This window comes from Megalobrama amblycephala, linkage group LG14, assembly GCF_018812025.1.
Source record: "Megalobrama amblycephala isolate DHTTF-2021 linkage group LG14, ASM1881202v1, whole genome shotgun sequence".
In the NCBI taxonomy this organism is placed as follows: domain Eukaryota; kingdom Metazoa; phylum Chordata; class Actinopteri; order Cypriniformes; family Xenocyprididae; genus Megalobrama; species Megalobrama amblycephala.
The window spans coordinates 15676638-15700821 of record NC_063057.1 but is presented as its reverse complement, the minus strand read 5'-3'; the positions used below and the strand labels follow the sequence as shown (position 1 = coordinate 15700821).

The 24184-nt window shown below is 39.0% G+C and overlaps 1 protein-coding gene across 5 annotated transcripts in view; it reads left to right on the top strand.

Moving 5' to 3' along the window:
• anks1b (ankyrin repeat and sterile alpha motif domain containing 1B) overlaps window positions 1-24184 on the top strand; it is a 238722-nt gene that overhangs the window by 120948 nt on the left and 93590 nt on the right. For all 5 annotated transcript variants that reach the window (XM_048154392.1, XM_048154391.1, XM_048154390.1 and 2 more), the window contains one exon: window positions 15548-15734. In XM_048154392.1, the coding sequence (XP_048010349.1) occupies window positions 15548-15734 (187 nt within the window). The remainder of the gene's footprint in view (window positions 1-15547; window positions 15735-24184) is intronic.

Sequence of the window (24184 nt, the reverse complement as noted above, 5' to 3'; positions counted from 1 at the left end):
TTCTATTCTATTCTATTCTATTCTATTCTATTCTATTCTATTCTACATTTACAAATGTAAGTTTTGTTCCAAAGCCCATTGAACTGCATACCTAGACAGCATTTTTAGGCATGCAGTCTTAAGACAAATAGACATTCTATTCTATTCTATTCTATTCTATTCTATTCTATTCTATTCTATTCTATTCTATTCTATTCTATTCCAGGCTGCATAGGCATGCAGTCATAAGACAAGTAGGCATTCTATTCTATTCTGTTCTAAATATATACAATCTGTTCCAAAACCTATGATCTGCCTACCTTTGACAGAATTTTTAGTCAACATAGTTAATCGTAAGACAAATAGACATTCTATTCTATTCTATTCTATTCTATTCTATTCTATTCTATTCTATTCTATTCTATTCTATTCTACATTTACAAATGTAAGTTTTGTTCCAAAGCCCATTGAACTGCATACCTAGACAGCATTTTTAGGCATGCAGTCTTAAGACAAATAGACATTCTATTCTATTCTATTCTATTCTATTCTATTCTATTCTATTCTATTCTATTCCAGGCTGCATAGGCATGCAGTCATAAGACAAGTAGGCATTCTATTCTATTCTGTTCTAAATATATACAATCTGTTCCAAAACCTATGATCTGCCTACCTTTGACAGAATTTTTAGTCAACATAGTTAATCGTAAGACAAATAGACATTCTATTCTATTCTATTCTATTCTATTCTATTCTATTCTATTCTATTCTATTCTATTCTATTCTACATTTACAAATGTAAGTTTTGTTCCAAAGCCCATTGAACTGCATACCTAGACAGCATTTTTAGGCATGCAGTCTTAAGACAAATAGACATTCTATTCTATTCTATTCTATTCTATTCTATTCTATTCTATTCTATTCTATTCTATTCTACATATATATATTTTGTTCCAAAACCTATGATCTGCCTACCTTTGACAGCATTTTTAGTCAACATAGGTAATCGTAAGACAAATAGACATTCTATTCTATTCTATTCTATTCTATTCTATTCTATTCTATTCTATTCTATTCTATAGTACATTTTCAAATGTAAGTTTTGTTCCAAAACCCATTGAACTGCATACCTAGACAGCATTTTAGGCCGCATAGGCACACAGTCGTAAGACAAATAGACATTCTATTCTATTCTATTCTATTCTATTCTATTCTATTCTATTCTATTCTGTTCTACATTTACAAATGTAAGTTTTGTTCCAAAGACCATTGAACTGCATACCTAGACAGCATTTTTAGGCATGCAGTCTTAAGACAAATAGACATTCTATTCTATTCTATTCTATTCTATTCTATTCTATTCTGTTCTACATTTACAAATGTAAGTTTTGTTCCAAAGTCCATTGAACTGCATACCTAGACAGCATTTTTAGGCATGCAGTCTTAAGACAAATAGACATTCTATTCTATTCTATTCTATTCTATTCTATTCTATTCTATTCTATTCTACATATATATATATTCTGTTCCAAAACCTATGATCTGCCTACCTTTGACAGCATTTTTAGTCAACATAGTTAATCGTAAGACAAATAGACATTCTATTCTATTCTATTCTATTCTATTCTATTCTATTCTATTCTATTCTATTCTATTCTATTCTACATTTACAAATGTAAGTTTTGTTCCAAAGCCCATTGAACTGCATACCTAGACAGCATTTTTAGGCATGCAGTCTTAAGACAAATAGACATTCTATTCTATTCTATTCTATTCTATTCTACATATATATATTTTGTTCCAAAACCTATGATCTGCCTACCTTTGACAGCATTTTTAGTCAACGTAGGTAATCGTAAGACAAATAGACATTCTATTCTATTCTATTCTATTCTATTCTATTCTATTCTATTCTATTCTACATTTTCAAATGTAAGTTTTGTTCCAAAACCCATTGAACTGCATACCTAGACAGCATTTTAGGCTGCATAGGCACACAGTCGTAAGACAAATAGACATTCTATTCTATTCTATTCTATTCTATTCTATTCTATTCTATTCTATTCTATTCTATTCTATTCTATTATGTTCTACATTTACAAATGTAAGTTTTGTTCCAAAGCCCATTGAACTGCATACCTAGACAGCATTTTTAGGCATGCAGTCTTAAGACAAATAGACATTCTATTCTATTCTATTCTATTCTATTCTATTCTATTCTATTCTATTCTATTCTATTCTATTCTATTCTATAGTACATTTGCAAATGTAAGTTTTGTTCCAAAACCCATTGAACTGCATACCTAGACAGCATTTTAGGCCGCATAGGCACGCAGTTGTAGAGAAGTAGGCATTCTATTCTATTCTATTCTATTCTATTCTATTCTATTCTATTCTATTCTATTCTGTCTATTCTGTTCTGTTCTACATATATACATTCTGTTCCAAAACCTAGTGAGCTGCCTACCTTCGACAGCATTACTAGTCAAAATAGGTATGTAGTCTTAAGACAAATAGACATTCTATTCTATTCTATTCTATTCTATTCTATTCTATTCTATTCTATTCTATTCTATTCTATTCTACAAATAGAGGTATGTTCCAAAAATGAGAACGCAGCCTACCTAGTGACAGCATAATTATGATACTTTTTTTTGGTCAAAATCTAAGGCACAATCTTTCTAGAAACCTTTATGATGAAGACATTCCCAGAAGGTAGTACAACAAGCTTAGTGAAGAAAAAAACATCTGAGAATTAACCCATTTAATCCGAAACTAAAACATTTCACTCAATATTAGTGTGTGCTGTCATGTAATTTATGTATATTAGGGTTTTGTCTTGTTAGCTTAGCAGCATGCTAATTTCAATCTGTATTAGAATCAGTTGATTCCAGTAGAGTTTAACATTAGCATGTTGCTAAGCTAACAAAATAATCCCCCTTTAAACATTAAAATACAAAGAATTTTGAGTGCTGATCACTTGTGAGGATCCATTTTGGTTAAAATGCTGCCTCAGAAGGTAGCTGTTTATGTAGGTATAGGCAGCAGGCAGTTCCTACAGTAGATCTTGAAACAGAGCTGTAGTGTAGTATTTTAAAACTGCGCTTTTGGACACTATATAACAATTGTGTTTTACCTAATTTAATTTCTGTTTAAAAGGCTTTCTGGTAAAGAATTGATTCTTGATCTGGGTCGGCCTGGCAGAGGACAATGCATAATTAAATTAGTTTAAAAATGTAATTAACCTTTGTACAAAAGCAGAATGACACAGTGAAATGTGTTCTTTTGTGTGCATGACTGTGGACAGTAGGAGCTCTTGAGTTGTAGTGGGGACAGAAAATCCTCTTGATGCTTTATCAGCTATATTTACACGCACACATACATACACGCACATGCACATAAACACAACCGCTGTAATACTGCTGAGCTAAAAACATGACCAAGTCGGTGCTTTCTCACTTAGGTTGCATGGGAAAGAGTATAAATACTTATAAATAAATACTGAGGTTAAAGAGTACAAAATATAAAAACCGACATTAGACTATTCTGTCAGAGTCAATGGAAATGTATTGCCATTTGGGTAAACTGCTGTGAATAACTCTGCAAATACCTCTGATATTCAGATCAACCAAACAGAAAAACAACCTGCAGAGTGTTTCCTAATAGGTTTAGAGTGTAAACGACCACAGGAAGTTGCTCTACTTTATCTTACACATCTGTTTTTAACAGGTCCATAGACACAGATCTTTAGGGGCTTTAGTTTGTGTGTGTGGCACACAGTTTATCTGTGTTGAAGCCCAACTGTGACTAATTTAGCTGTAAGTGGGTCTGATAATCTTACTGCCCTTTCTGACAGTGCAAGATTCTGGTGAGTGTTTGATAACAGAACCTTCCCTGTGTTCCTCGTTACTGGCAGAGATAAGAAGGAAAAACACACACACACAGGCTGGGTTCGGGAATCGGGAGCACTGGGAGAATTCCCGGTGGGCCAGTCGGTTTATTTGGCCGCGAGAGCCGGTGTTGTCATGGTACTGGGTTGAAATATGGATGCTCTAGAAACTGTTGACGCGGCCAAATGTACTGTACTAAGCTGAGTAGCCTTACTTTTTCCTTAAAACCAGTCATTGACGGATTTAGGCCTGGACGACATGGGCAACGGCCCAGGGAAGCATCTTGCCGGGGATGGCACGGGGCACCCGTGCGAGAAAAAACAAACAAACAAACGAATGCGCGATTGGGTTTCTATCGCTCATTTGCATGTAACGTCAATGATATCATGTCACTCTGTGGGTAAATTAACCTGGTCGGGAGGGACTTGGAGTGTACGCCCAGAGAAGGCAACTCACTCAAAAGTATACGAGAAGAAGGGATGAGGTGACGTCTGTAGGGACAGCGGGACTTGATCTAAATCAACACTAAATCATGGTAAGGCAAAAGGTCTAAGCCACCGGAGGCCGATTTAGGTAGCCTAAAAGGAAGAGGGGTAACATGCAAAAGATAAAGGATGCAGCTATTTCTCATATCGTAATAATAGTAGGCAAATAATAAAATATAGGGCATATTACTTATGTTATGCTATGCTATTACACATTGGTCAACAATATTCATTTTTCTGTCCAACTAGCTTACATAACCAGACAGTAAAATGTGATTTTGTAACATAATGTAACTTTAATATTTTACTATAAAGTTGTGCAGTTTTGTGGGATTTATGGTATTTTGTGTTATTTATTTGCCTCAATTTGTAATAATTTAAGTATATACATTTATATAAAATAGCAAAATTTTATGTTAAATCCACTTTAATAAAGATCAACATTTCTCAATTTCATGCATATTGATAGACATATAAAATGTGCCTTGGTTTAGTGGAAGACTACTGACATCTACTGGAAAGAAAACACTTAATTAAATTAAAATTAAAATAACATGAATTTTTAACTACAGCCACTAGATGGCTAGAGAATTAATTAATGGTTCACATTATAAAATCATTACTATAACAATAAAAATGACTCTATATCCAATTTTAACATTTTTTGTACTATAGTTTATTTTTTGGGGGGGGAGGGGGGTTGTTTTTTTGTTGTTTTTTTATGGGGGTATTTGAAGATATTTTTGAAAAAAACAATTACAAGGCTGTAGAGAACAGTGCACTACTGAATTAAAGTGGCCCGGTCTAAGGCATGAAACTCCAGGGCTGAAAATGAGTCCCAATCCGGCCCTGCACACACACACGCACATATAAATATACAGCCCTAGCCTGTCAAAGGAAGGCAGATCATAGGTTTTGGAACAGAATGTATATTTGTAGAATAGAATAGTTTCAACATGTTTACCATGATTCAAAAAAGTGTTGGATATACTAATGAATATAAAAATGTAAGATTTTATTTTCCAATTACATTTTTAAATTTGTAAAAAAAAATAAAAAAAACTTATGGGCTCAATTTTAAAAAAAAAATGTAAATAAAATTTTTACCAATTTTAATATTAACTGTAATGTAATATATTTAATACAGTTTAATAAATGTAATTATTTTTTAATATATTTTAAATTTATATGATATAATTTATAATACATTTTTATATACTATAACATATTGTAATATATACTGTAAACATTTTAATATATTTATATACAGTGCTCAGCGTAAATGAGTACACCCCCTTTGAAAAGTAACATTTTAAACAATATCTCAATGAACACAAAAACAATTTCCAAAATGTTGACAAGACTAAGTTTTATATAACTTATAACATGAAAGTAAGGTTAATAATATAACTTAGAACAAATTATTCAGTTTTACTCAAATTAGGGCGATGCAAAAATGAGTACACCCCACAACAAAAACTACTACATCTACTGTAGTACTTTGTATGGCCTCCATGATTTTTAATGACAGCATTAAGTCTTCCAGGCATGATGAACAAGCAACATCTGTCTTTTTCCATTCTTCAAGAGTGACCTCTTTTAGAGACTGGATGCTGGATAGAGAGTGATGCTCAAATTGTCTCTTCAGAATTCCCCATAGGTGTTCGATTGGGTTCAGATCAGGAGCCACTGAATCACTTTCACCCTGTTCTTCTTCAGAAATCCAACAGTGGCCTCAGATGTGTGTTTAGGATCATTGTCATGTTGGAAAAGTGCACGATATCCAAGGGCACAGAGTGATGGTAGCATCTTCTCTGTCAGTATAGAGCAGTACATCTGTGAATTCATGATGCCATCAATGAAATGCAGCTCCCCAACACCAGCAGCACTCATGCACATAAGGACACTGCCACCACCATGTTTCACTGTAGTCACCATGTATTTTTCTTTGTATTCCTCACCTTTGCAACGCCATACAGTTTTGAAGCCATCAGTTCCAAAAACATTTATCTTGGCCTCATCACTCCGGAGTATAGAGTCCCAGTAGTCTTCATCTTTGTCAGCATGGGCCCTGGCAAACTCTAGGTGGGCTTTTTTGTGCCTGGGCTTTAGGAAAGCTTCTTTTGTGGACGGCACCCATGCATGCCATTTCTCTGCAGTGTACACCGTATTGTGTCACGGGAAATAGCCACCTCAGTTTGGCTTTCTACTTCTTTAGATAACTTCATTGAACTTACATGCCGATTTTCTTCAACGCTTCTCATCAGAAAACGCTCCTGTCGAGGTGTTAACTTCCTTAGGCAAACTGGACGTCTCTGTGAGATGGTTGCAGTTCCATCTTTTTAAAATTTTTGTACCACTTTTGCTACAGTATTCTGACTGATAAGTAAAGCTTTGCTGATCTTCTTGTAGCCTTCACCTTTCTGGTGTAAAGTAATTATTTTCTTTCTCAGGTCTTGTGACATTTCTCTTCCATGTGGTGCCATTGCTGACAGCATGAAATGGGAAGGGGTTTTAACACCCTTTTATAGTCAACTTTCTGCTGGACACTTGTGTAATGAATAATTAGACTCACCTGTGGTTGAATTCTTGTTAAATTAGACATTTGTAGTCTAAAATTTAGCTTTGCTCCAGAGTCTTTCAGTGGGGTGTACTCATTTTTGCATCACCCTAATTTGAGTAAAACTGAAAATTTTGTTCTAAGTTATATTATTAACCTAACTTTCATGTTATAAGTTAAACAGATGTTATATAAAACTTATACTTGTATTGTTAACATTTTGAAAATTGTTTCTTTGTTCATTGAGATATTGTTTAAAATGATACTTTTCAAAGGGGGTGTACTCATTTATGCTGAGCACTGTAGATTACAAATACTTATTTATATTTATGTATATAAATATATATAAAATACTTGTGTGTGTTTATATATATATATATAATACTTGTGTGTGTTATATATATATATATATATATATATATATATATATATATATATATATATATATATATATGTGGGTCATTTTTTGTCCAAAGGCCTTAATAATAATAAAAAACAAAGATATGACATCCAAAGAATGTAAGGTTGTACAACTAGATCTCTTTTATTGAATCCAAAAGGTTTTAATTATATTTTGCTACATATAAAGGTATTTTAAAAAATTTTGATGTGTCAAAAGGTGATTTGGTTTAACCGTCCAAAGGCCAATACAGCCATTTCATATGTGATTAAAATATCTTAAAATTTAATAAATGTATATATTTTTTATTCTGGCATGATTTTATAACATCATATATCAACATAGTGCAAAATGGTATTAAAATTATGTGTAGAAGTCGTTGCTTTGTTATTAGAAAGAATGTCCGGAAAAATGAATTTCACTGATGTCATTTGGAGTAACCAATATAAAGGGATTATTTTGGATCGAGTCAGTCAGGATGTGACATCATTCAGACACCTGCAAAGGACCGCATGGTCGTGAAGCAAAGTTACTAACTCTGTCTTAACTATTTGAAAAATTCATGTTTTCACTTGCTCATACGCATGTCCTGAATGTCATTCGGTACAACCGCTATAAAACATGGAATATGTTGTAATATTTTAAAAACTTGTACTAAATATAAAATGTTTGATTGTCCTTTTGCTAGCTATATATCAGCCTGTTAGCATTGTTTGAAAATATCGTCATTCAGTATAACCAAATCTGTCAGTCGGTAAAACCAAAAGTTTGGTTAAACCGAATTACTTTTTTGGTGACAAATTTTGTCCATCTTGTAAAAAATTAGGAAAGCAGTGTTAATTGATTATAAAATCCATACAATCCCATTGTTAACACTTAATAAAACTTCAAAATTATTTATATCTTCATTATGTTTTTTTTTTTACACTTTTAAAAACCTTATTCGTCAATGACCCATGTATATATATATGTATATATATATATATATATATATACATATATGTGTTGTGTGTTGTTAGGCATACAGTATGTAAATCAGACATATTCATCAGTGTGTGTGTGTAAATTTATGAGCACAACTGGATTTAGTTGAAAAGAAACGATGGCAAGATCAATTCTGAGCTAAAAGACGTTTGGGCTACGTTTGAAATATAATTTTCAAAGACTTACAACTGACAGTGTTCATGTTGTTACTAAGCATCTACATAGCTTTTGTCTATTTTAATGACAGACATTACTGCAAGAAACAAATGCAGTAGGAAGACGTCAGTCTATTAGAAGACAGAATATCAGACTCTGATGAGAGAGAGAGATACTCAAAGCTGTCAAAATGCCTCTTGATGTGAAGTGCAGCTAGTGGACTAAATTCACACATTCCAGAGAACTCTCACAGCCACCGACCTGCTAGTTGTAGCTGTTGTGAAATTAAAATTCAAAATCGAAATTTGATGGCGGTGCGTTAGAGGAGCCGTGAGCGCAACCAACTTACTACCACTGGAGTGGTTGGTTGGAGAGGGTCATGACATTATGATGTATCTTTTCTGCTTTTTATTGACCTTTGAAGTGTGTGTGGGTGTGTACTTGTGAGACACAAGGAGTTTAAATTAAGAAGTGTTTAATTGGCAGTGTGATCAAAATGTGCGTGTGTTTGCACTGTGAGTGAACTAAAACTGAGTGTAGCCCACACACACTCATCAGTGACCTTGTGCTATGTGTCTTGTGCTGAAATGTTCCAGTGGGCTCTCGAAGCCCTGTGGTCATAACAAATTCTGCATTTTTTACTTTATTAGCAACTCAGGAATAAAAGATAATTTCATGTGCTCAGCTGGATGTTGAAAATCCCTCTGGCTTTTAAACTGTAACACTGATGAAATGGTGATCAGCTAAATGATGCAGATTGCATATTTCATGCCCATAGCCCCTTCAGTTTCTAGTTTGTCATGCTAATGATGCTAATATCTCGTAGGTCTTTGTGTATGATACAAACAAACACAGCATGAAGCACAAGCTGCATTTTCTTTCTTGAATATTTACCTCTCCAAGTCTCCAAGTATTGCCTTTTTAAAAGGGTATTTCACCCCAAAATGAATTTATGTGTGTTTGGGTAATGAGGTTAATGAGATAAATGACGACAGAAACGTCATTTTGGTTGAACTATTCCTTTCATTTGTCATGATTTTTTTCCGGTGTTGCTTGTTTAAGGATCATTTAAGGTTAAAAGGTATTGTAAAAGCCTGCAGTCTGTTTGATTTCTGCTTTGAGGCGTCTCATTTTGTAATGAACAGCAGCCCCTCCCCCTTTGCTGAGTGTGTTCTTGTCATCTTTTTTTAGCAACAGGAACTCTATATTTGGTAATGTTGTTGTTATTGCGGTGCTCCGTGCTCTTGCAGCTTTGCCTCCGTTGTCATGGAGACGGTAGTTGTATTGAAGTGAGTGAAAGTGTGTGCGTTTATGTGTGAGATGGAGGACGAACAAGAGGAATGTTGATAGAAGTGTTGCTCTACGCTCAATATGCATCTTTATCTGGATGAATAAACTGCTTACGGCACTCAGTATTATAAACTGGCCTTGAAACAGGCTACGTTCTTGTGTGAGTCATTGGGGCACTTTCAAATTCATATCTACACCCTCTGTGGATCAGCTAGTGTGCAAAAGGAGTAAAAAAATAATAATCAGTTCTTTTATGACAGTATAAAATTATAAAATTAAAGTGAAAGCTTGTGATTGAATGACCTGATCGGAATACGAGGCGTATACAAGGTCATGGTCAGTGTTGGGGAAAGTAAAAGTAATGCATTACAATTTTGCGTTACTCCCTTATAACGCAAAAGTAACTAATCGCATTACTTAGTTACTTTTTATGTAATGTTACTTTTTCTCATCTGGGCTGGGCTGTTTGTTTATATAACAACAAAAAAAGTTCTATTTTTGTCAAATTTAAAGGCCCTTTCACACCAAAAGTGAAATGAATAAGCCTCGGGCTGAAGGAAATGCAAGGTTCAACATTCTTACTTATTTTATTCATACTTACTTATTCTTTTCTTATTAGTATGGATGAATTGATCATAGAAAAACAGCAGCAAAGACATTGGTTAATAAAGTGAGATCAAATACTGTACATATTTGTGTATTTTAACTTATAAAATGGTTAGCTCCTGTCCTTGATTCTGATTGGTCAGTATCTGTGTTTTATTCACGCTTCACCCAACAGTTCTGTGTATCACTACACAACACCCTTAGCAACCACTCTTAGCAACGTAAACCGTATGTTCTCAGTTGATTTTTTTCATTGAAGCTTAATGTATTATGTAGAACTAGAAGAGTATTGTGAAAAAGAGATTGATTGAGCGAGTGTATTACCTGCATTCAGATTTAGCATTTTCCTTCAGGTCAGTCCTATGTTCATAATAAAAAATCTGTTTAAATGTCCGATGTATTATCTTGTCCTTTTAACAGTTAAGGGGTTTTCCCGTGACTGACAGCGCTAGTCAAAGCATTTGTCAGTTGCGTCTTGTTCAGTGTTCACAACAATTCAGTCTTTTCAATGTAAAAGTGTTTGCTACTGACTGACACACTCATAAAGACAGTCTTTGCCGCCATCTAATGGCGTAATAATGTAACTTATGTTGCTGTTCGCGGTCAGGGACTATTTCTTCTGGCGGAAGGAAGGCTTTTAGAAAAAGTTTACTTCATGAAAGTTGCATATTTTTTGCTTTAATATTTATATCGTGTGGTAACCGTTTTATAAAAGCAATAAGGTATGAGAGACTGTGCTGTATCGTGAATAAGTCACGGCTGAAGGGGTTGCAGGCAACGCTCTTCAGCTGTGACTTATTCATGATACAGCACAGTCTCTCATACCTTATTGCTTACATATTTAATTATCGTGGGTTTGCGTAATATTCAGTATTTACATTTCACTGTTTTATTAATTTGAAGGAATGCTGAATCTGTTATTGGGCATTTGAGATGAGAAAATGCGTGCTCGCATTTAGTCTAGAACTACAATAACCATCATGTTTACACACAGCGCACAGCGCCTCTGCACTTACTCACGATTTCTCTCAACATGGGGACAGGAGAGCTGTCAGTCAGTAAATTGGAAAAAAAAGTAGCTTGTGTTACTTATTTGAAGAATTAACTCAGATATTTTCTTGTAAATTTAAAAGTAATGTGTTACTTTACTAGTTACTTGAAAAAAGTAATCTGATTACGTAACTCGCATTACTTGTAATGCGTTACCCCCAACACTGGTCATGGGGGGAGTGTCTTTAATATTTTGTAACTTTGCAAACTTTGTTTCAGTCATATTTCAGGCCAAAGATAATATTAAAAAAATATAAATTAGTTTGCTTAAAAAATTACCCCATCCCCTTTTTTAATTTTTAATAGGTAAATGTAAATTTGTTGTTGTTGTTAACAGAAACTAGGAGTGTCGATACTGTACATCTAATTAAATTAATTAATCATGATTCATTTTGTGATTCAACAAGATTCAAGATTCTGATTTTTTATATTCTTCAATAAAAACTTGAGGGGGAAAATATATATAATTTCAGATTACATCTTGATGTTTTGTGTTTTAGCATTTTAATTAAGATAGATTTTATTTAATATCATTAAATCATTTCAAGTCACACTTTCATGCTTGCTGAGGGGCCCCTGAGAACCACTGCATAACTCTAATATGAAAAAGTATCAGTAAAAATGACTGTAATGGTAATGAAAATTGTGTCTAGACATAATGATTTTTCCCCCCACTATAATAGATTCAGTACAATGTAATTTACTGTCATACTTTTATTAAATAATGTAATGTAATATATATTTTTAATTCCCCCCCCACATTATGAGAATGAATGAGAGAATGAGTTTTTCACATTATGGTAATGAGAATTTGACTCGAACACGTTCTTGACAAGTGTCAAGAGATTCACCCAGAGATCCTTCTGCAGATGGTAGATCAACATTCTGTGTCACTCAATGTATTTCCCAAACCAGATGAGCATATAAAATCAGTGCTGAATGATTCTCTGTAATTATAAATTCTCGCTCCGAGATTTGAGCTGAATGTGATCTGCATATGCATTGATAGTACTGCATTCCTAAATATGCTGAATGCCCCATTGGGAGGTGAAACAGTCGCGTTAGTGGCATTTATTGCCCCACGATCCCAGAACCCACTGAATAATTATCATAATTGCCATCCATAAATTAGTGCACAATTTCTTACTCTGCACTCACTCGCCGAATAATGCCCAATGTAACGAAGGTAGTATTAGTGAGCTAACACGCAGCCACGCGTGCACGTGTATGCAAGTCAACCTGGCGTGATTCCTGATCTCCACCTTGGAGAGAAATGCACAGGGTGAATCTGTCACAGTGTATGTGTGTGTATGTGAGACTGCTGTAGAACATTATTAGAGGAGACAGTAGGTGTGTTTGATGAACAGGCATGTTTTGTTTTTTAATTTAACTACAGTCAGCCATGACAGACTCATTAGGAGTTCATGGTGAGAGACAGCAAGTGTGTGTGAGTAACAGGTTCATTAGCAGCAGTTCCTGACACAAGGTGTGTTGACAACAAAATGAAAACTGCCTGAATTTGCAGATTTGGGCTAAACTGTGGTAGCTGTGCATAGTCAAATACACACATTTGCTTAACTATCTTTATCACATTTGTTTCCAACAGAAAATGGTAAATGGTAATGAAAAAAAGGTTTTTTTTTTTTTTTGTATAAAATATAGATCACAGTTCACCTTTTTACTTGAGTCTTGTTTGTTCTTGCTACAAAACCATCTTTTCAGGATTTTCTCCTTTTTATCTCTGTTTTCAAGTGGAGCCAGTGTGCATGTGTGTGTTTGTGTGTGAAATTAAGTCACTTAAATCAGAGACATTTTTCTCATGCAAATTAATTAATTTGGCATTTTGGACACCTGTGATGCAACAGAAAGCAAAGATGATGTTTATGTAAGACTTCCTGTGGTTATACAACTGCTTGACTCTGCACATAGTCATCTCTTTTTGCTGTTTTCTCTCCTGTCTCACTCTGTCTCTCCCTCTCGCTGTGCAATATGCATCGCACATTTATTCCACCTCCTACTTGCAGGCTTTTTCAAAACTTCTCTACTGTTGACAAACTCTCTTGCATTTTGCATTTAATTTTTTTTGTTGGGATGTCTTTGCAGAAATTGTTAGTGAATGCAAGCATCAGAATATCACTAAACATAGGGGGTTGGGAGATATTGATTTGGGCCAGTAACCAACTATGCAGGACATCTAGCAAGTGCATAGCACAGTGTTATCAACCAGACAGAACACCTTAGTAACTATGTAGCAACATCCTGACAACCATCCACAACAATTTTTGCATTATTGCTGTGAGTTTTGCATGGGCACCATTCACATTTTCCTCATAAAAAGTTTTACTATGATGGAGTCATTTATGGAAATTCGTTTTTGGCAAATAAAATAAAAAGGTTGTTGCGACTGTGACTATTTCTCGTATTTAACTGATATCTCAGTTTGACTTTATATTTCGCAGTTTCCCATAATTATGACTTCATATCTCACAATTGAGACTATATTTCCATTGCGACTATATATCTCACAATTGCGACTTTTCACACTTGTAACTTTTTTCATAATTTGCTGCTTTCTCACAATTGCAACTATTTTTCATAATTGTGACTTTCTCACAAATGCAAATATTTCTCATTATTAATTTATATCTCACAATTTGACTTTATATTTTGCAGTTTCCCATAATTATGACTTCATATCTCGCAATTGAGACTATATTTCTATAGTGACTATATATCTCACAATTGCGACTTTTCACACTTGTAACTTTTTTCATAATTTGCTGCTTTCTCACAATTGCAACTATTTTTCATAATTGTGACTTTCTCACAAATGCAAATATTTCTCATTATTAATTTATATCTCACAATTTGACTTTATATTTTGCAGTTTCCCATAATTATGACTTCATATCTCGCAATTGAGACTATATTTCTATAGTGACTATATATCTCACAATTGCGAATTTTCACACTTGCAACTTTTTTCATAATTTGCTACTTTCTCACAATTGCAACTATTTTTCATAATTGTGACTTTCTCACAAATGCAAATATTTCTCATTATTAATTTATATCTCACAATTTGACTTTATATTTCGCAGTTTCCCATAATTATGACTTCATATCTCGCAATTGAGACTATATTTCTATAGTGACTATATATCTCACAATTGCGAATTTTCACACTTGCAACTTTTTTCATAATTTGCTACTTTCTCACAATTGCAACTATTTTTCATAATTGCGACTTTCTCACAAATGCAAATATTTCTCATTATTAATTTATATCTCACAATTTGACTTTATATTTCGCAGTTTCCCATAATTATGACTTCATATCTCGCAATTGCAACTTTTTTCTCACTATTTTACTATATTTAGCAGTTTTGACTTTATTTCTCATAATTGCCACTTTATATCTGGTAATTGCAGATTTAAATCTCAAAATATGATATTATATCTCACAATTTGACTTTATAATGACCGTTCACAAAGACATATATTGCATCAAATAAACATGAATGAACATCAGAAGGATGTTTGTTTTTTCAACCGAGGAAAGACATTAGTACACACCATTCAAGTGCTTTGTCGCCCAAAACGGCAGATTCAGCGCTATGATTGGTTAGATTACCTGTCAATCAAACTTCCAGCGAAGGGTAATAATTGCAACCTTATGTATGACTTTATATCAAACAGTGTGAATTTATTTATTTAAAACTTCATTTTCTTTACTTTTTAAAAAATAAAATGGGCTTCCATTTTATTTTCGATCAAAAGCAAGTTTGTTAAAATTCCGGTGAATCATGAACATTGCTCAGTTAAACATGAACACACTCAGTCTGCTGCTCTTAATTATCTGAAGTTTAATTATAAACCACACATTCATATTCACAGTCCAGAAATTAGATACCACTCTCCTCTAGGTGCCAGTAATTTTTTATGGTGCACCTCATCACTTTCCGTGTGAGCTTCGATGCCTCACAAAAAGCCTTTCCTCATTTTATTGAAGTGTAAATTCTACATTAAAATTTAGATAGAATTATTTAAGGATCTGTTGCAGGAGATCATATCTCATATCATATAGACTTATAAAAGTCTCCTCTTTAAGTAACCAATGCTAACATTACACTCTTTCCTGTCATAGCCAAAGCAACGGACCTCGCTGTCCTCCTCCCAGGACGTCCAGAAACCCCTACAGAACCACAGCTGCGAGCCCTCGGAGGTCAGCTCATCTCTTGGCTACGCCAGCTTCAGCACCAGCCCCCCCGCCAGCCCCCCCATCAGCCCCGCCAACTGCTCCACCGGATCCACCGAAGACTACGGCCTCACTGGTACGACTCTTCTCATCTTATTAGTCTAGGACAAATATTTCTCTTAAAATCCCTTACAACAAATAACAAAGACACAATTTGAGAAAACAGCTGACGCAGTAAGAATATAGCTGTATAAAAGTGTCTAGTGTCTGAGTGAACAAATAATAGAAGCTTTGGGATAGATTCGCTTTCTGTTCACAGTGATGGTGTTTCTATATCTGATGATATCATCAGCCAGCTAAGCCAGCCGACCCCCCTCACGTCTCTCATATAGACATGTTCGTTTCAGCAGGAGGCCTCTCTCTTGATTGGCTCAGAGTGCTTGTGCCAGTAACGGAGTGATTCCCGCTGCTTTGAGCAGCACTACTGTAAAAGTGTGACTGAATTACTCATCAAACCACATTTTAATGGCTTGAACGGCATTTTAAAGTGGCGCTCAGCTACTCGGCATGGTATAAAAGCAGCAGCCAGCATCAGAGCATGTGGGAATGTCCTCGGTCTGAATTGTTTGTAAAAATACTGCATTCAGAGAGCGACACTGGGAGGTTCTGCATAAGGCCCACTGCAAACGCACCATCTCAGCAAACGTCAGTGTTTTGGCACGGGCGGTTTTGCTGCCAAGGCCGCCACTTCCTGTCTGTCATTTCCTCAGCATCCACCTACGGCACTGCTGGTCGAGTGGGCAGTTGATGCTGTTTCCATGGCAATGTCATTCCTGGTGCTGAGGTGGGGTAGTCATGGTGACGCTGGTGTACTTCGCAGTCCGTTGGTTTTAACTAATGCCGCGAACATGCTTGTCTGGCACCATGATCCCCTGACGCATGTGTTCAGAGAAATGGGGGGAAAGTAGGGAGGTGGGAGAGAGAACCTAATTATATGAGTTACTGCTTATTCACTTTTGCCAAGTGTGCTGTTTTAGTTTAGATACGGTAACAGTGGGGGATGTTGCAATAGCTACCTTTGTTAGTGCAGTTTTTATTTTCCTCATGCAGTCAAGCAGCATCCAAAATTAACACACACCACTTGTTAGAAATAATTGTGTTTGGTGAATAAATAAAACAGCTATTTGTGATTTGGCCATTAAAAATGTACTAAAAATATACTTTTTAACATCAGTAGTAAATTTTTTTATTAGCATTTTTTTTTTCCCACCAGATGTGATAATGATGTTTCTTCTTGACATTTTTGGTACATTTTCACACAAAGATAGTATATTTTCCATCAAAATAATTTGTAAATTTCCTACCGTAAATGTGGAATATGTGGAAAAGTGCATATACATTGTGTAACGAATGTAGCGGTTCGTACAGTTATTAATCAATTTATGGATGAAATATGAATATAATAATTCATAAGGTTATGAATAAATTATGATTCATATATCAACCCAACGGGGAATTAAACATATATTGTGAATCAATTACAACGAATTATAATCAATTACATATATGATTAGTTCTGGTTTAATAATTATCTAGAGAAACTGTTCGTTTGTCCAGCAAACTAAGTCCCTCACAGAATATTATAAACAGAGTTATTTTCTGGCCATGAAAATAACTAAAGCATAAAGCGATCGAAAAACGTTAAAGTGACTTGGGTTTTCAGCTGAAAGAACAAACAGAACAATCGAGCATGAATAACGTTTTAATATATGCAAACTACGAATACAGAGGTTATACATCTAAATATACAAGAAAATACACACCTATGTACAAGAATAGAAGTAGAGAAGGAAAGAGAGAAGGCAAGTAGCAAACTCACAACCAGTCCTAAGCCAGCACGGAAATCAGTTTCATCATCTAAGATTGAGAAACGGCAGTATACTTGCATTGGTTGCGTGTGTCGAATTTCAGGTTAGCGCTGGTGCAGTTCGTTGGCTTCCTCCGTTCAGCGGGAAGGTTTGAACTGAGGACGAGAGTGGGTTTCGCTGGAAGATGGCGATCCCGAAGCTGAGCGCGGTGGCAGCGCGTGGTCACCGGAGAGGTCCGGGAAAAACGTGCACGAGATGCTCGTGAGACAATCGGGAGAGCAACACAAGAGATTGTGCGTCTTTGCTTTTATGACAGATAAGCCGACACACCTCCTTGAGGTGGGGTAGCCAATAACATGGGTGCAAAGTTGGCGGGAAAGCTTTCCCTTTGTTTTTGTCTTGCAAACTCATTTGCATGATTTACAAGGTTGGATTAGTGTTCATTTTCCTTCGAAGTACTATTAAAAATAGTACAATGCATTTGTCAGCAGTGTGACATACATTATGGAATAAATCAGATGAACAGCTTTCAAAAGAATCTAGACTTGACATATAAACGAAACATGTAGAAGAAGTTATGGTTTACAGACAAAATTACATTAATAGGAATGAAACTAGAATGGCTACAGTCATTTAAACTCTAAAATCTAAACACTAGGAAGCATATATGCACTTAAAATATAGCGGGTACACTTTGGCACAGTCATATCTTGAGAATAACTGTACATACCATCTCTAGGCATGTTTGTATATGTGTGTGTGTCTGTGTGTGTGTGTGGGGTGTGTGTGTGGAATTTGTCTGGTCAGTCTCTGGCGCTGAGTTTCTTGCCCACAACCGGGGGTTGATCCTTTGATGTTCCAAAAGCTAGGAAATTGGGTCCACTGTCTTACCTCGCCCAGGCCACAAAGATGTCAAATGGGCTCATCTTTGCAGACTGGTCGGAGCCGACTTAGTGATTAACGAACACAGTTCATCAGGTTAAAAGCATTCTGAAAACTCCAAAGTTTATTGATTGTCCTGATACATGTGCATATGCTACAGACCCCCCTTCGGCCAACAAAGTCCCTGTGCGGACTTCGTTGGACGGTAACCAAGTTCGATGGCACATGGATCCGGATGGTCACGCAGCAGGTGGTTCCTACTCGTCCTTGAGGAGGGGCAGATAGGCACCGGTCCATGGACTCTTGCATCCCTTTGATCCCTTGGGATAGGATGAAGGCCAGACCCAGGGCGAGTGCATACTTGATTGCCATGGAGTAGCAACGGACTGTGTTGGCAGCGGTCCAAGCGTGGGCTCTAGGTGAGCTGGTCAGGACAGGCAGTCGTGAAAGTGCTTGGCGGGCTGCATCGATGGGAGTACTGTCACTTAGCTGGGACCCCCCTTTGTCAATCCTCAGTTCCAGTCCTGGATCTAAGGTGTGATGGTGATTCCTGGAGGAGGATGGGATTTCCAGTTCTGACTGGTCCTCTTTGCTTGAGAGACAGTACACTGCCAGATGGCTGCGGTGAAGGATGGAACCCAGGGGTACCTGGATCCACTTACTTGGATTGGGCAGGCTGACACGAGTGGCGGTGTTGTGCTGATGGTAGGTTAGGGTGGCAGCATGAGTGGGGGTGTGGACGAGCAGTGTCCCGATGACTTGGGTGCGAAGCTTGGCCTTGGCAGGGCAGCGTGTGTTGCTGGTCATGGGCTGCAACCGGCCCCTTCCTTCAGTGTGGTTTCTGAGGAAGAGCTGGTTAGGGGAGAAGTACGGAAAGTCTTTGGTGAAACTACGCCTGCAAAAGTGGGGAGCCAGGCACAGCCGTGGGTTGCTGTTGTGGTAGGCTACCACATCTGAGGTGTGTTTCTCGGCAGGGGTGTTACATTGCCACCACCTGACATTGACCATGTCTTTGGGTCTGCCAGTAGCAAAGTCCAGCACAGTTTGTGTGGGATACTGAGGAATCCTATTCATAGCCACTCTGTCCATAGAGAAGCTAACTTCTCGCAGCAGGTCTGTCAACAAAGCTATAACCAGCTGATTCTGGGCAAAGTCATTCTGGAGGACTGTAAACAGTTGCTTCCTTGAGTTAGCCGTTTGGATCAGCAGGAAACTGTGAGTATAGAGAACCACCACAATACCTTTCCGGGATTTGCAGGTGGTTTGCAGGGTTTGGCTCTGTGTTGCGAGTTGTTCTCTCAGCTGTAGGCGGAGCTTGTTGCGATGCTGATGGGTGGAGTAGGCTGTGATGAGACTCGAGTCTCCTGGTTGGTACAGGTGCAGTGGCACCTGCCGTGCCATCAGTAGTTCCGTGGGGAACACCTGAGTTGACTCCTGTATGGTGTCTGTGATGGCCATGAGCATCAGAGGAGGTTTTACAGTCCAGTCTTTCTGGTCGACTGACCGTGGAAACGTGACTCCTCTGCGTTGCAGTGGAGCTCTGTGCTTTGGGTTTACAGTTTGGACTTGACAGCAAACCTGACATTCTCTGACATACTCTGCCACATCTTCCTGCATGCTGGGCCAGTACGCCACTTGTTTCAAAGTCTCATAAATAGTTCTGGTGCCCTGGTGTTTGGCACATGGTGTGTCGTGGGTGTATATCCGTTCACCCCCCTTTTGGCCCTGTGGCAGTACAAGCTTTGGGGCTGTGAGGACATCAGGGACATACATTAGAAAGTTTACTCCCACACGTAGCATGTGGTTGGTCTTATGTAGTCGTTTGTGGCCAGGGGCCGTCGTGGGACCAGATGCCGTGAACGGGAGGTTGGAGGGGTATGAGTGGTGGTGCAAAACATTTCGCATGGAAGTGTTGGCAAGTTTGGTTGTCAGTGGCAGTGGCAGTAAGGTGGGAAATGTTGCAGGAACAGTCCGCTGGCTGCGGGTTGTTGTTGCCACACTAAGGGTGGGTGAATGGGGTGGGTGTGACCATAGCTTGTTATGCAGTGTGCCAGTCTTGGCAAGGGCATTAGTTTGGTCGTTCCCACCTTTGTCACACCCTGGTTGCTTCAAGCATCTTTTCACCTTTTCCCAGTAAACGATCATGTCGTGTGCTTGGGTGAGGTGATCACGTGTCTGGAACATGTGTTGATGTTTCACCTGCTTGTTGCATTCAGTCTTGAAACCAGTTTGTTTCCAGCCCAGAAGATGGCATGTGAAACAAGGTCTGGCAAAGTGTGAGTCTGTGCACATGAGTTCCCTGATGTTATGAGCTGAGGAGATGTGAAGGGTTTTGAGGGTAGCTGCTGCTTCACCATACTGACATGACTGGGGACCCCACCTGCTGTTCTGTGGTTGGCAGGGTTGGTTTCTTAACCATCGTACCCCTGCATTTGCCTGTGGGATGCCCTTATGGGTGTAGAAACGTCCATTGACGTAGGCCGTGGGCATTCCTTGGCACGCATTCTCTTTGAGGTATCTGTGACAGGCTGGTCGCTGTTGTTGGGGTACCAGTATCACAAGTGTCAACGCTGGTGTGCTGTTATAGCAGTTTTGGCAGGCAGCTGAATCTCCGCTCTGTGCAGACTTGTGCTTTCTGGCACGTCGTGGCAGTGGCACTTGCTGGTTTGACATCCTGAAGTCGATGGTGGGTCGCCACTTGCTGTCTGGTTTGACAATGGACCAGATGGGGACTGAATAGGTGCTGTTGCATGGGCAGCTAACACCTTTTCCTTCCATGAAACGAATAGTTTCCTGCACTGGTACATGTGGGGCGATGTGACCTTCGTACTGCCTGATGAAGGTGGGAGGAGCATTTGGGTGTGTTGCACTATGCACTGTGTGAAGTTTAGTGGGACCACAGCCTAAAAAGTCTTTGTCAAATGTCACTTTGAATTTGTTCAAGATGTTTCTGAGTCTTTGACAGTCTGCGTCATTCTTTAGGGCACTTGCATCTTTCTGGATCTGTTGGCCTTTAGGCTCAAACCTTGGGAAGGGTTCCTCTGTTGTGGTGTAAGCTGTCAGGTTGGCTGTCCGAGGTGCAGCGCTTTCCTGAGTTTCACAGGCAGGCTGGTTAGCGACTGTGGGTACAGCGAGGTGTTGGTCCTCCATCAGCTCCATTCTGCGCACCTGTTTGGTGGGTACCAGGTTGATGGGAGTGATGGAGATGCTCTTGAAGGATGCCGTGAAGCTTGTGTTGCTTAAGCTTCCTTCTGGGACCATGGCAGCTGGTATTAAGTTAATGACTGTTAACCTGAGTTTAAAGTCATCGTGGCCGTGGTCCACTATCCATTCTAGATGGTAGGCTTTGGGAATGCTGATGTCTGCGACCATGCATTCGTTGAGCCAGCTGTGAACTATGTAGGGTGACACTTCAGTTAGTGGTGTGGCTTTTAGAGCAAGTCCAAGTTCCACGCCTTCAGGTGACAGTGTGAAGGAGCCCAGCATGTGGCTTAGGGTTTGACCACATTGCCTGTTGAGCCAAACAGCACCCCCTTTGGTGTAAGGTGGTACTACCGTTTCCTGTGCGTGGAGCCAAACAGCACCCCCTTTGGTGTAAGGTGGTACTACAGGTTCCTGTATGTTGATCAGGATGCAGACCTGTTGGATAGTCTGGCCTGACAGGAAGTTGGCAGTGTTGACAGGAACAACAGGAAGCTGTACAGTCATAGGGGCCCACAACAACTCACTTGCACTGTCCGTATGAGCATTAGAGTGCATCAGGAGGTCTGGAAGGACCAGGAAGTGATGGGTTAAATGCCGGTTGTTCCATTTGAAGTTCAAAACGCAGATGTCCTTGACAGTCATCATGGTTGGCAGACGAAAGTCTAGTGGAAAGTGTGTTTGCTTGTTGACAAATGGGAGGTCCGGTGTTCCTTCACTGAGAGCATTTAACAGCGTGTGGCTGAAGGCTGGGTTGTCTGCCCACAGTGTGAGAATAATGTCTGTTGTAGTTACGTCATTCAGCTGTGAGTCTGTCGTGACCTTGGAGCAGAGAGAGTTACAGTCTATGGTGAGTTGAAGTACGCCGGGTGGCGACCTTGAACTGTGCTCTGAGCCGGGGTTCCCGCGGTTAGCTGGGAGATTTCCCGCGACCTCTGTGACCTGACCGTCTGGCTCAGGTGGTCTGGGTGACTGGGAAGGCAGAAGTTCACACACTTGAGCCCAGATTTTCAGCGGTCTGGCGTTCAATAAGGGCTCAAAACAGTCTAGCAGGTCTTTGTGAGTGGAACAGAGAAATGTGTCCATTTGTGCTACGCACACAGGAGGTACCAGGCTCACTCGACCAATGGTGTGGTGCGTGGGAGCTGTGTGTTCAAGGTGGACCTCATTTGGACTGTGCGACTGCACATTCAGCTCACATCTTTGTGACTTGAGAGTCTGATTTTGTCTTTCAGCTTCATTTCTCAATCTTTCAAAAAGGTAAGACAGGTTTCTGGGCAGTGGTCGGAGACTGTGTAACTGGTTTGATTTTCTACAGTCTTTTCAGGAGCAGTGTTCTGCTTGGAGTGAGCTTCGTCAACCAAGTTTTGCAGCTGCTGAGTAGACATACTGCGTGAGCAGGCCAAGGCTGCCAGGTGATCACTCACTGCAGGGTGCAGCTCTCGGAGAAGCAGAGTGTTGAAGATGAAATCTTCCTCCATCGCTGGCTGACCACATGCTCTGAAGTAGGCCATTTGCAGTCGGCTGTAGCAAGTGTATGGGTTTTTCAGTCTGCCCCATTTTAGGTCCATGGCAGCAGGGAGCCCTTGATCTGATGCAGGGTCAGAAAGCTTTTGGATCAGAACCTGTCGCAGGTGCTGGCAGTTGGATGTGACAGCTGCTGGCGAAGGTTCTTGGCCGCTGGACATTTTGGGCAGTGGACTTTCAACCCCATTTGGAATTAGGGCTTCTTGACTGGTTAGGGGAAACTCGGTGATGTGTGTTTCCCCTCCCATGCCACTTTTCAGTACTCTGTAACCAGTGTCAAGTTCATTCACATAGTCTCTTTGTTGTTTCGGAGCCATAACTCCTTTCTGGGCCCGTTTGAGATGATTTTCACAGGTCAGGGCTTTAGTGTGTCTGTCTTTCAGCTTAGTTTCTGCTTTGGCTAGGGGAGCTTCGCTGTGTTGGAGTTTTCAGTCAGTTTTCTACGCTCCACCTCCAGGTGGAGCTCTGCAAGGGCTTTTTGAAGTCTTTGCAGCTCCTCCTGTAGCTCAGGTTTGGATTCATCCGCTGTCCAACGCTGGTCCTGGGTCTCGGCGAGTCGCTGATCGTGGTGACGATGAATCTGGGCCTGATTCCTCCGAGCATCCTCCGCCTGGAGCTTGAGATTGTGGGCGATGGTTTGGATGACTTTCGCCCATTCTTTGTAGCTCGGCGTCGGACCGTGGGACATCAGTCGATTCAGGTTGTCGTCCAGCTGCTCGTTGCTTAGGTGCTGGGGATTCACAGCGTCGTTAGCAGGAACGTGCTGGTCAAGGAGCCCAACCAGGTCCTGAGTCGGTCCCCGTGGGTGCTGGGGCTGGCTGCTCTGAACACGTTAGCTTGCTGTTGGCGAGAGAAAGACAGCACAAACAGAACCAATGCAAGCACGCGCAGAACTAACGACTTATAATAATGCATGATTATATAATTCTTTGGTTTGGTTCCAGTTAACTGGTGCAGACAGTTAGTGGAATGTAGGCTAGACACTTAATTGTCAATAGCCAAAAGGACCACGCGGGTCAATTTGTGTGGGTGAGTGCCGGATTTAAACAAAGAATTTGACAGGCGGTGGCCCTAAGAGTCCTTTGATGACTCTCGCTGCTCGGTCGTC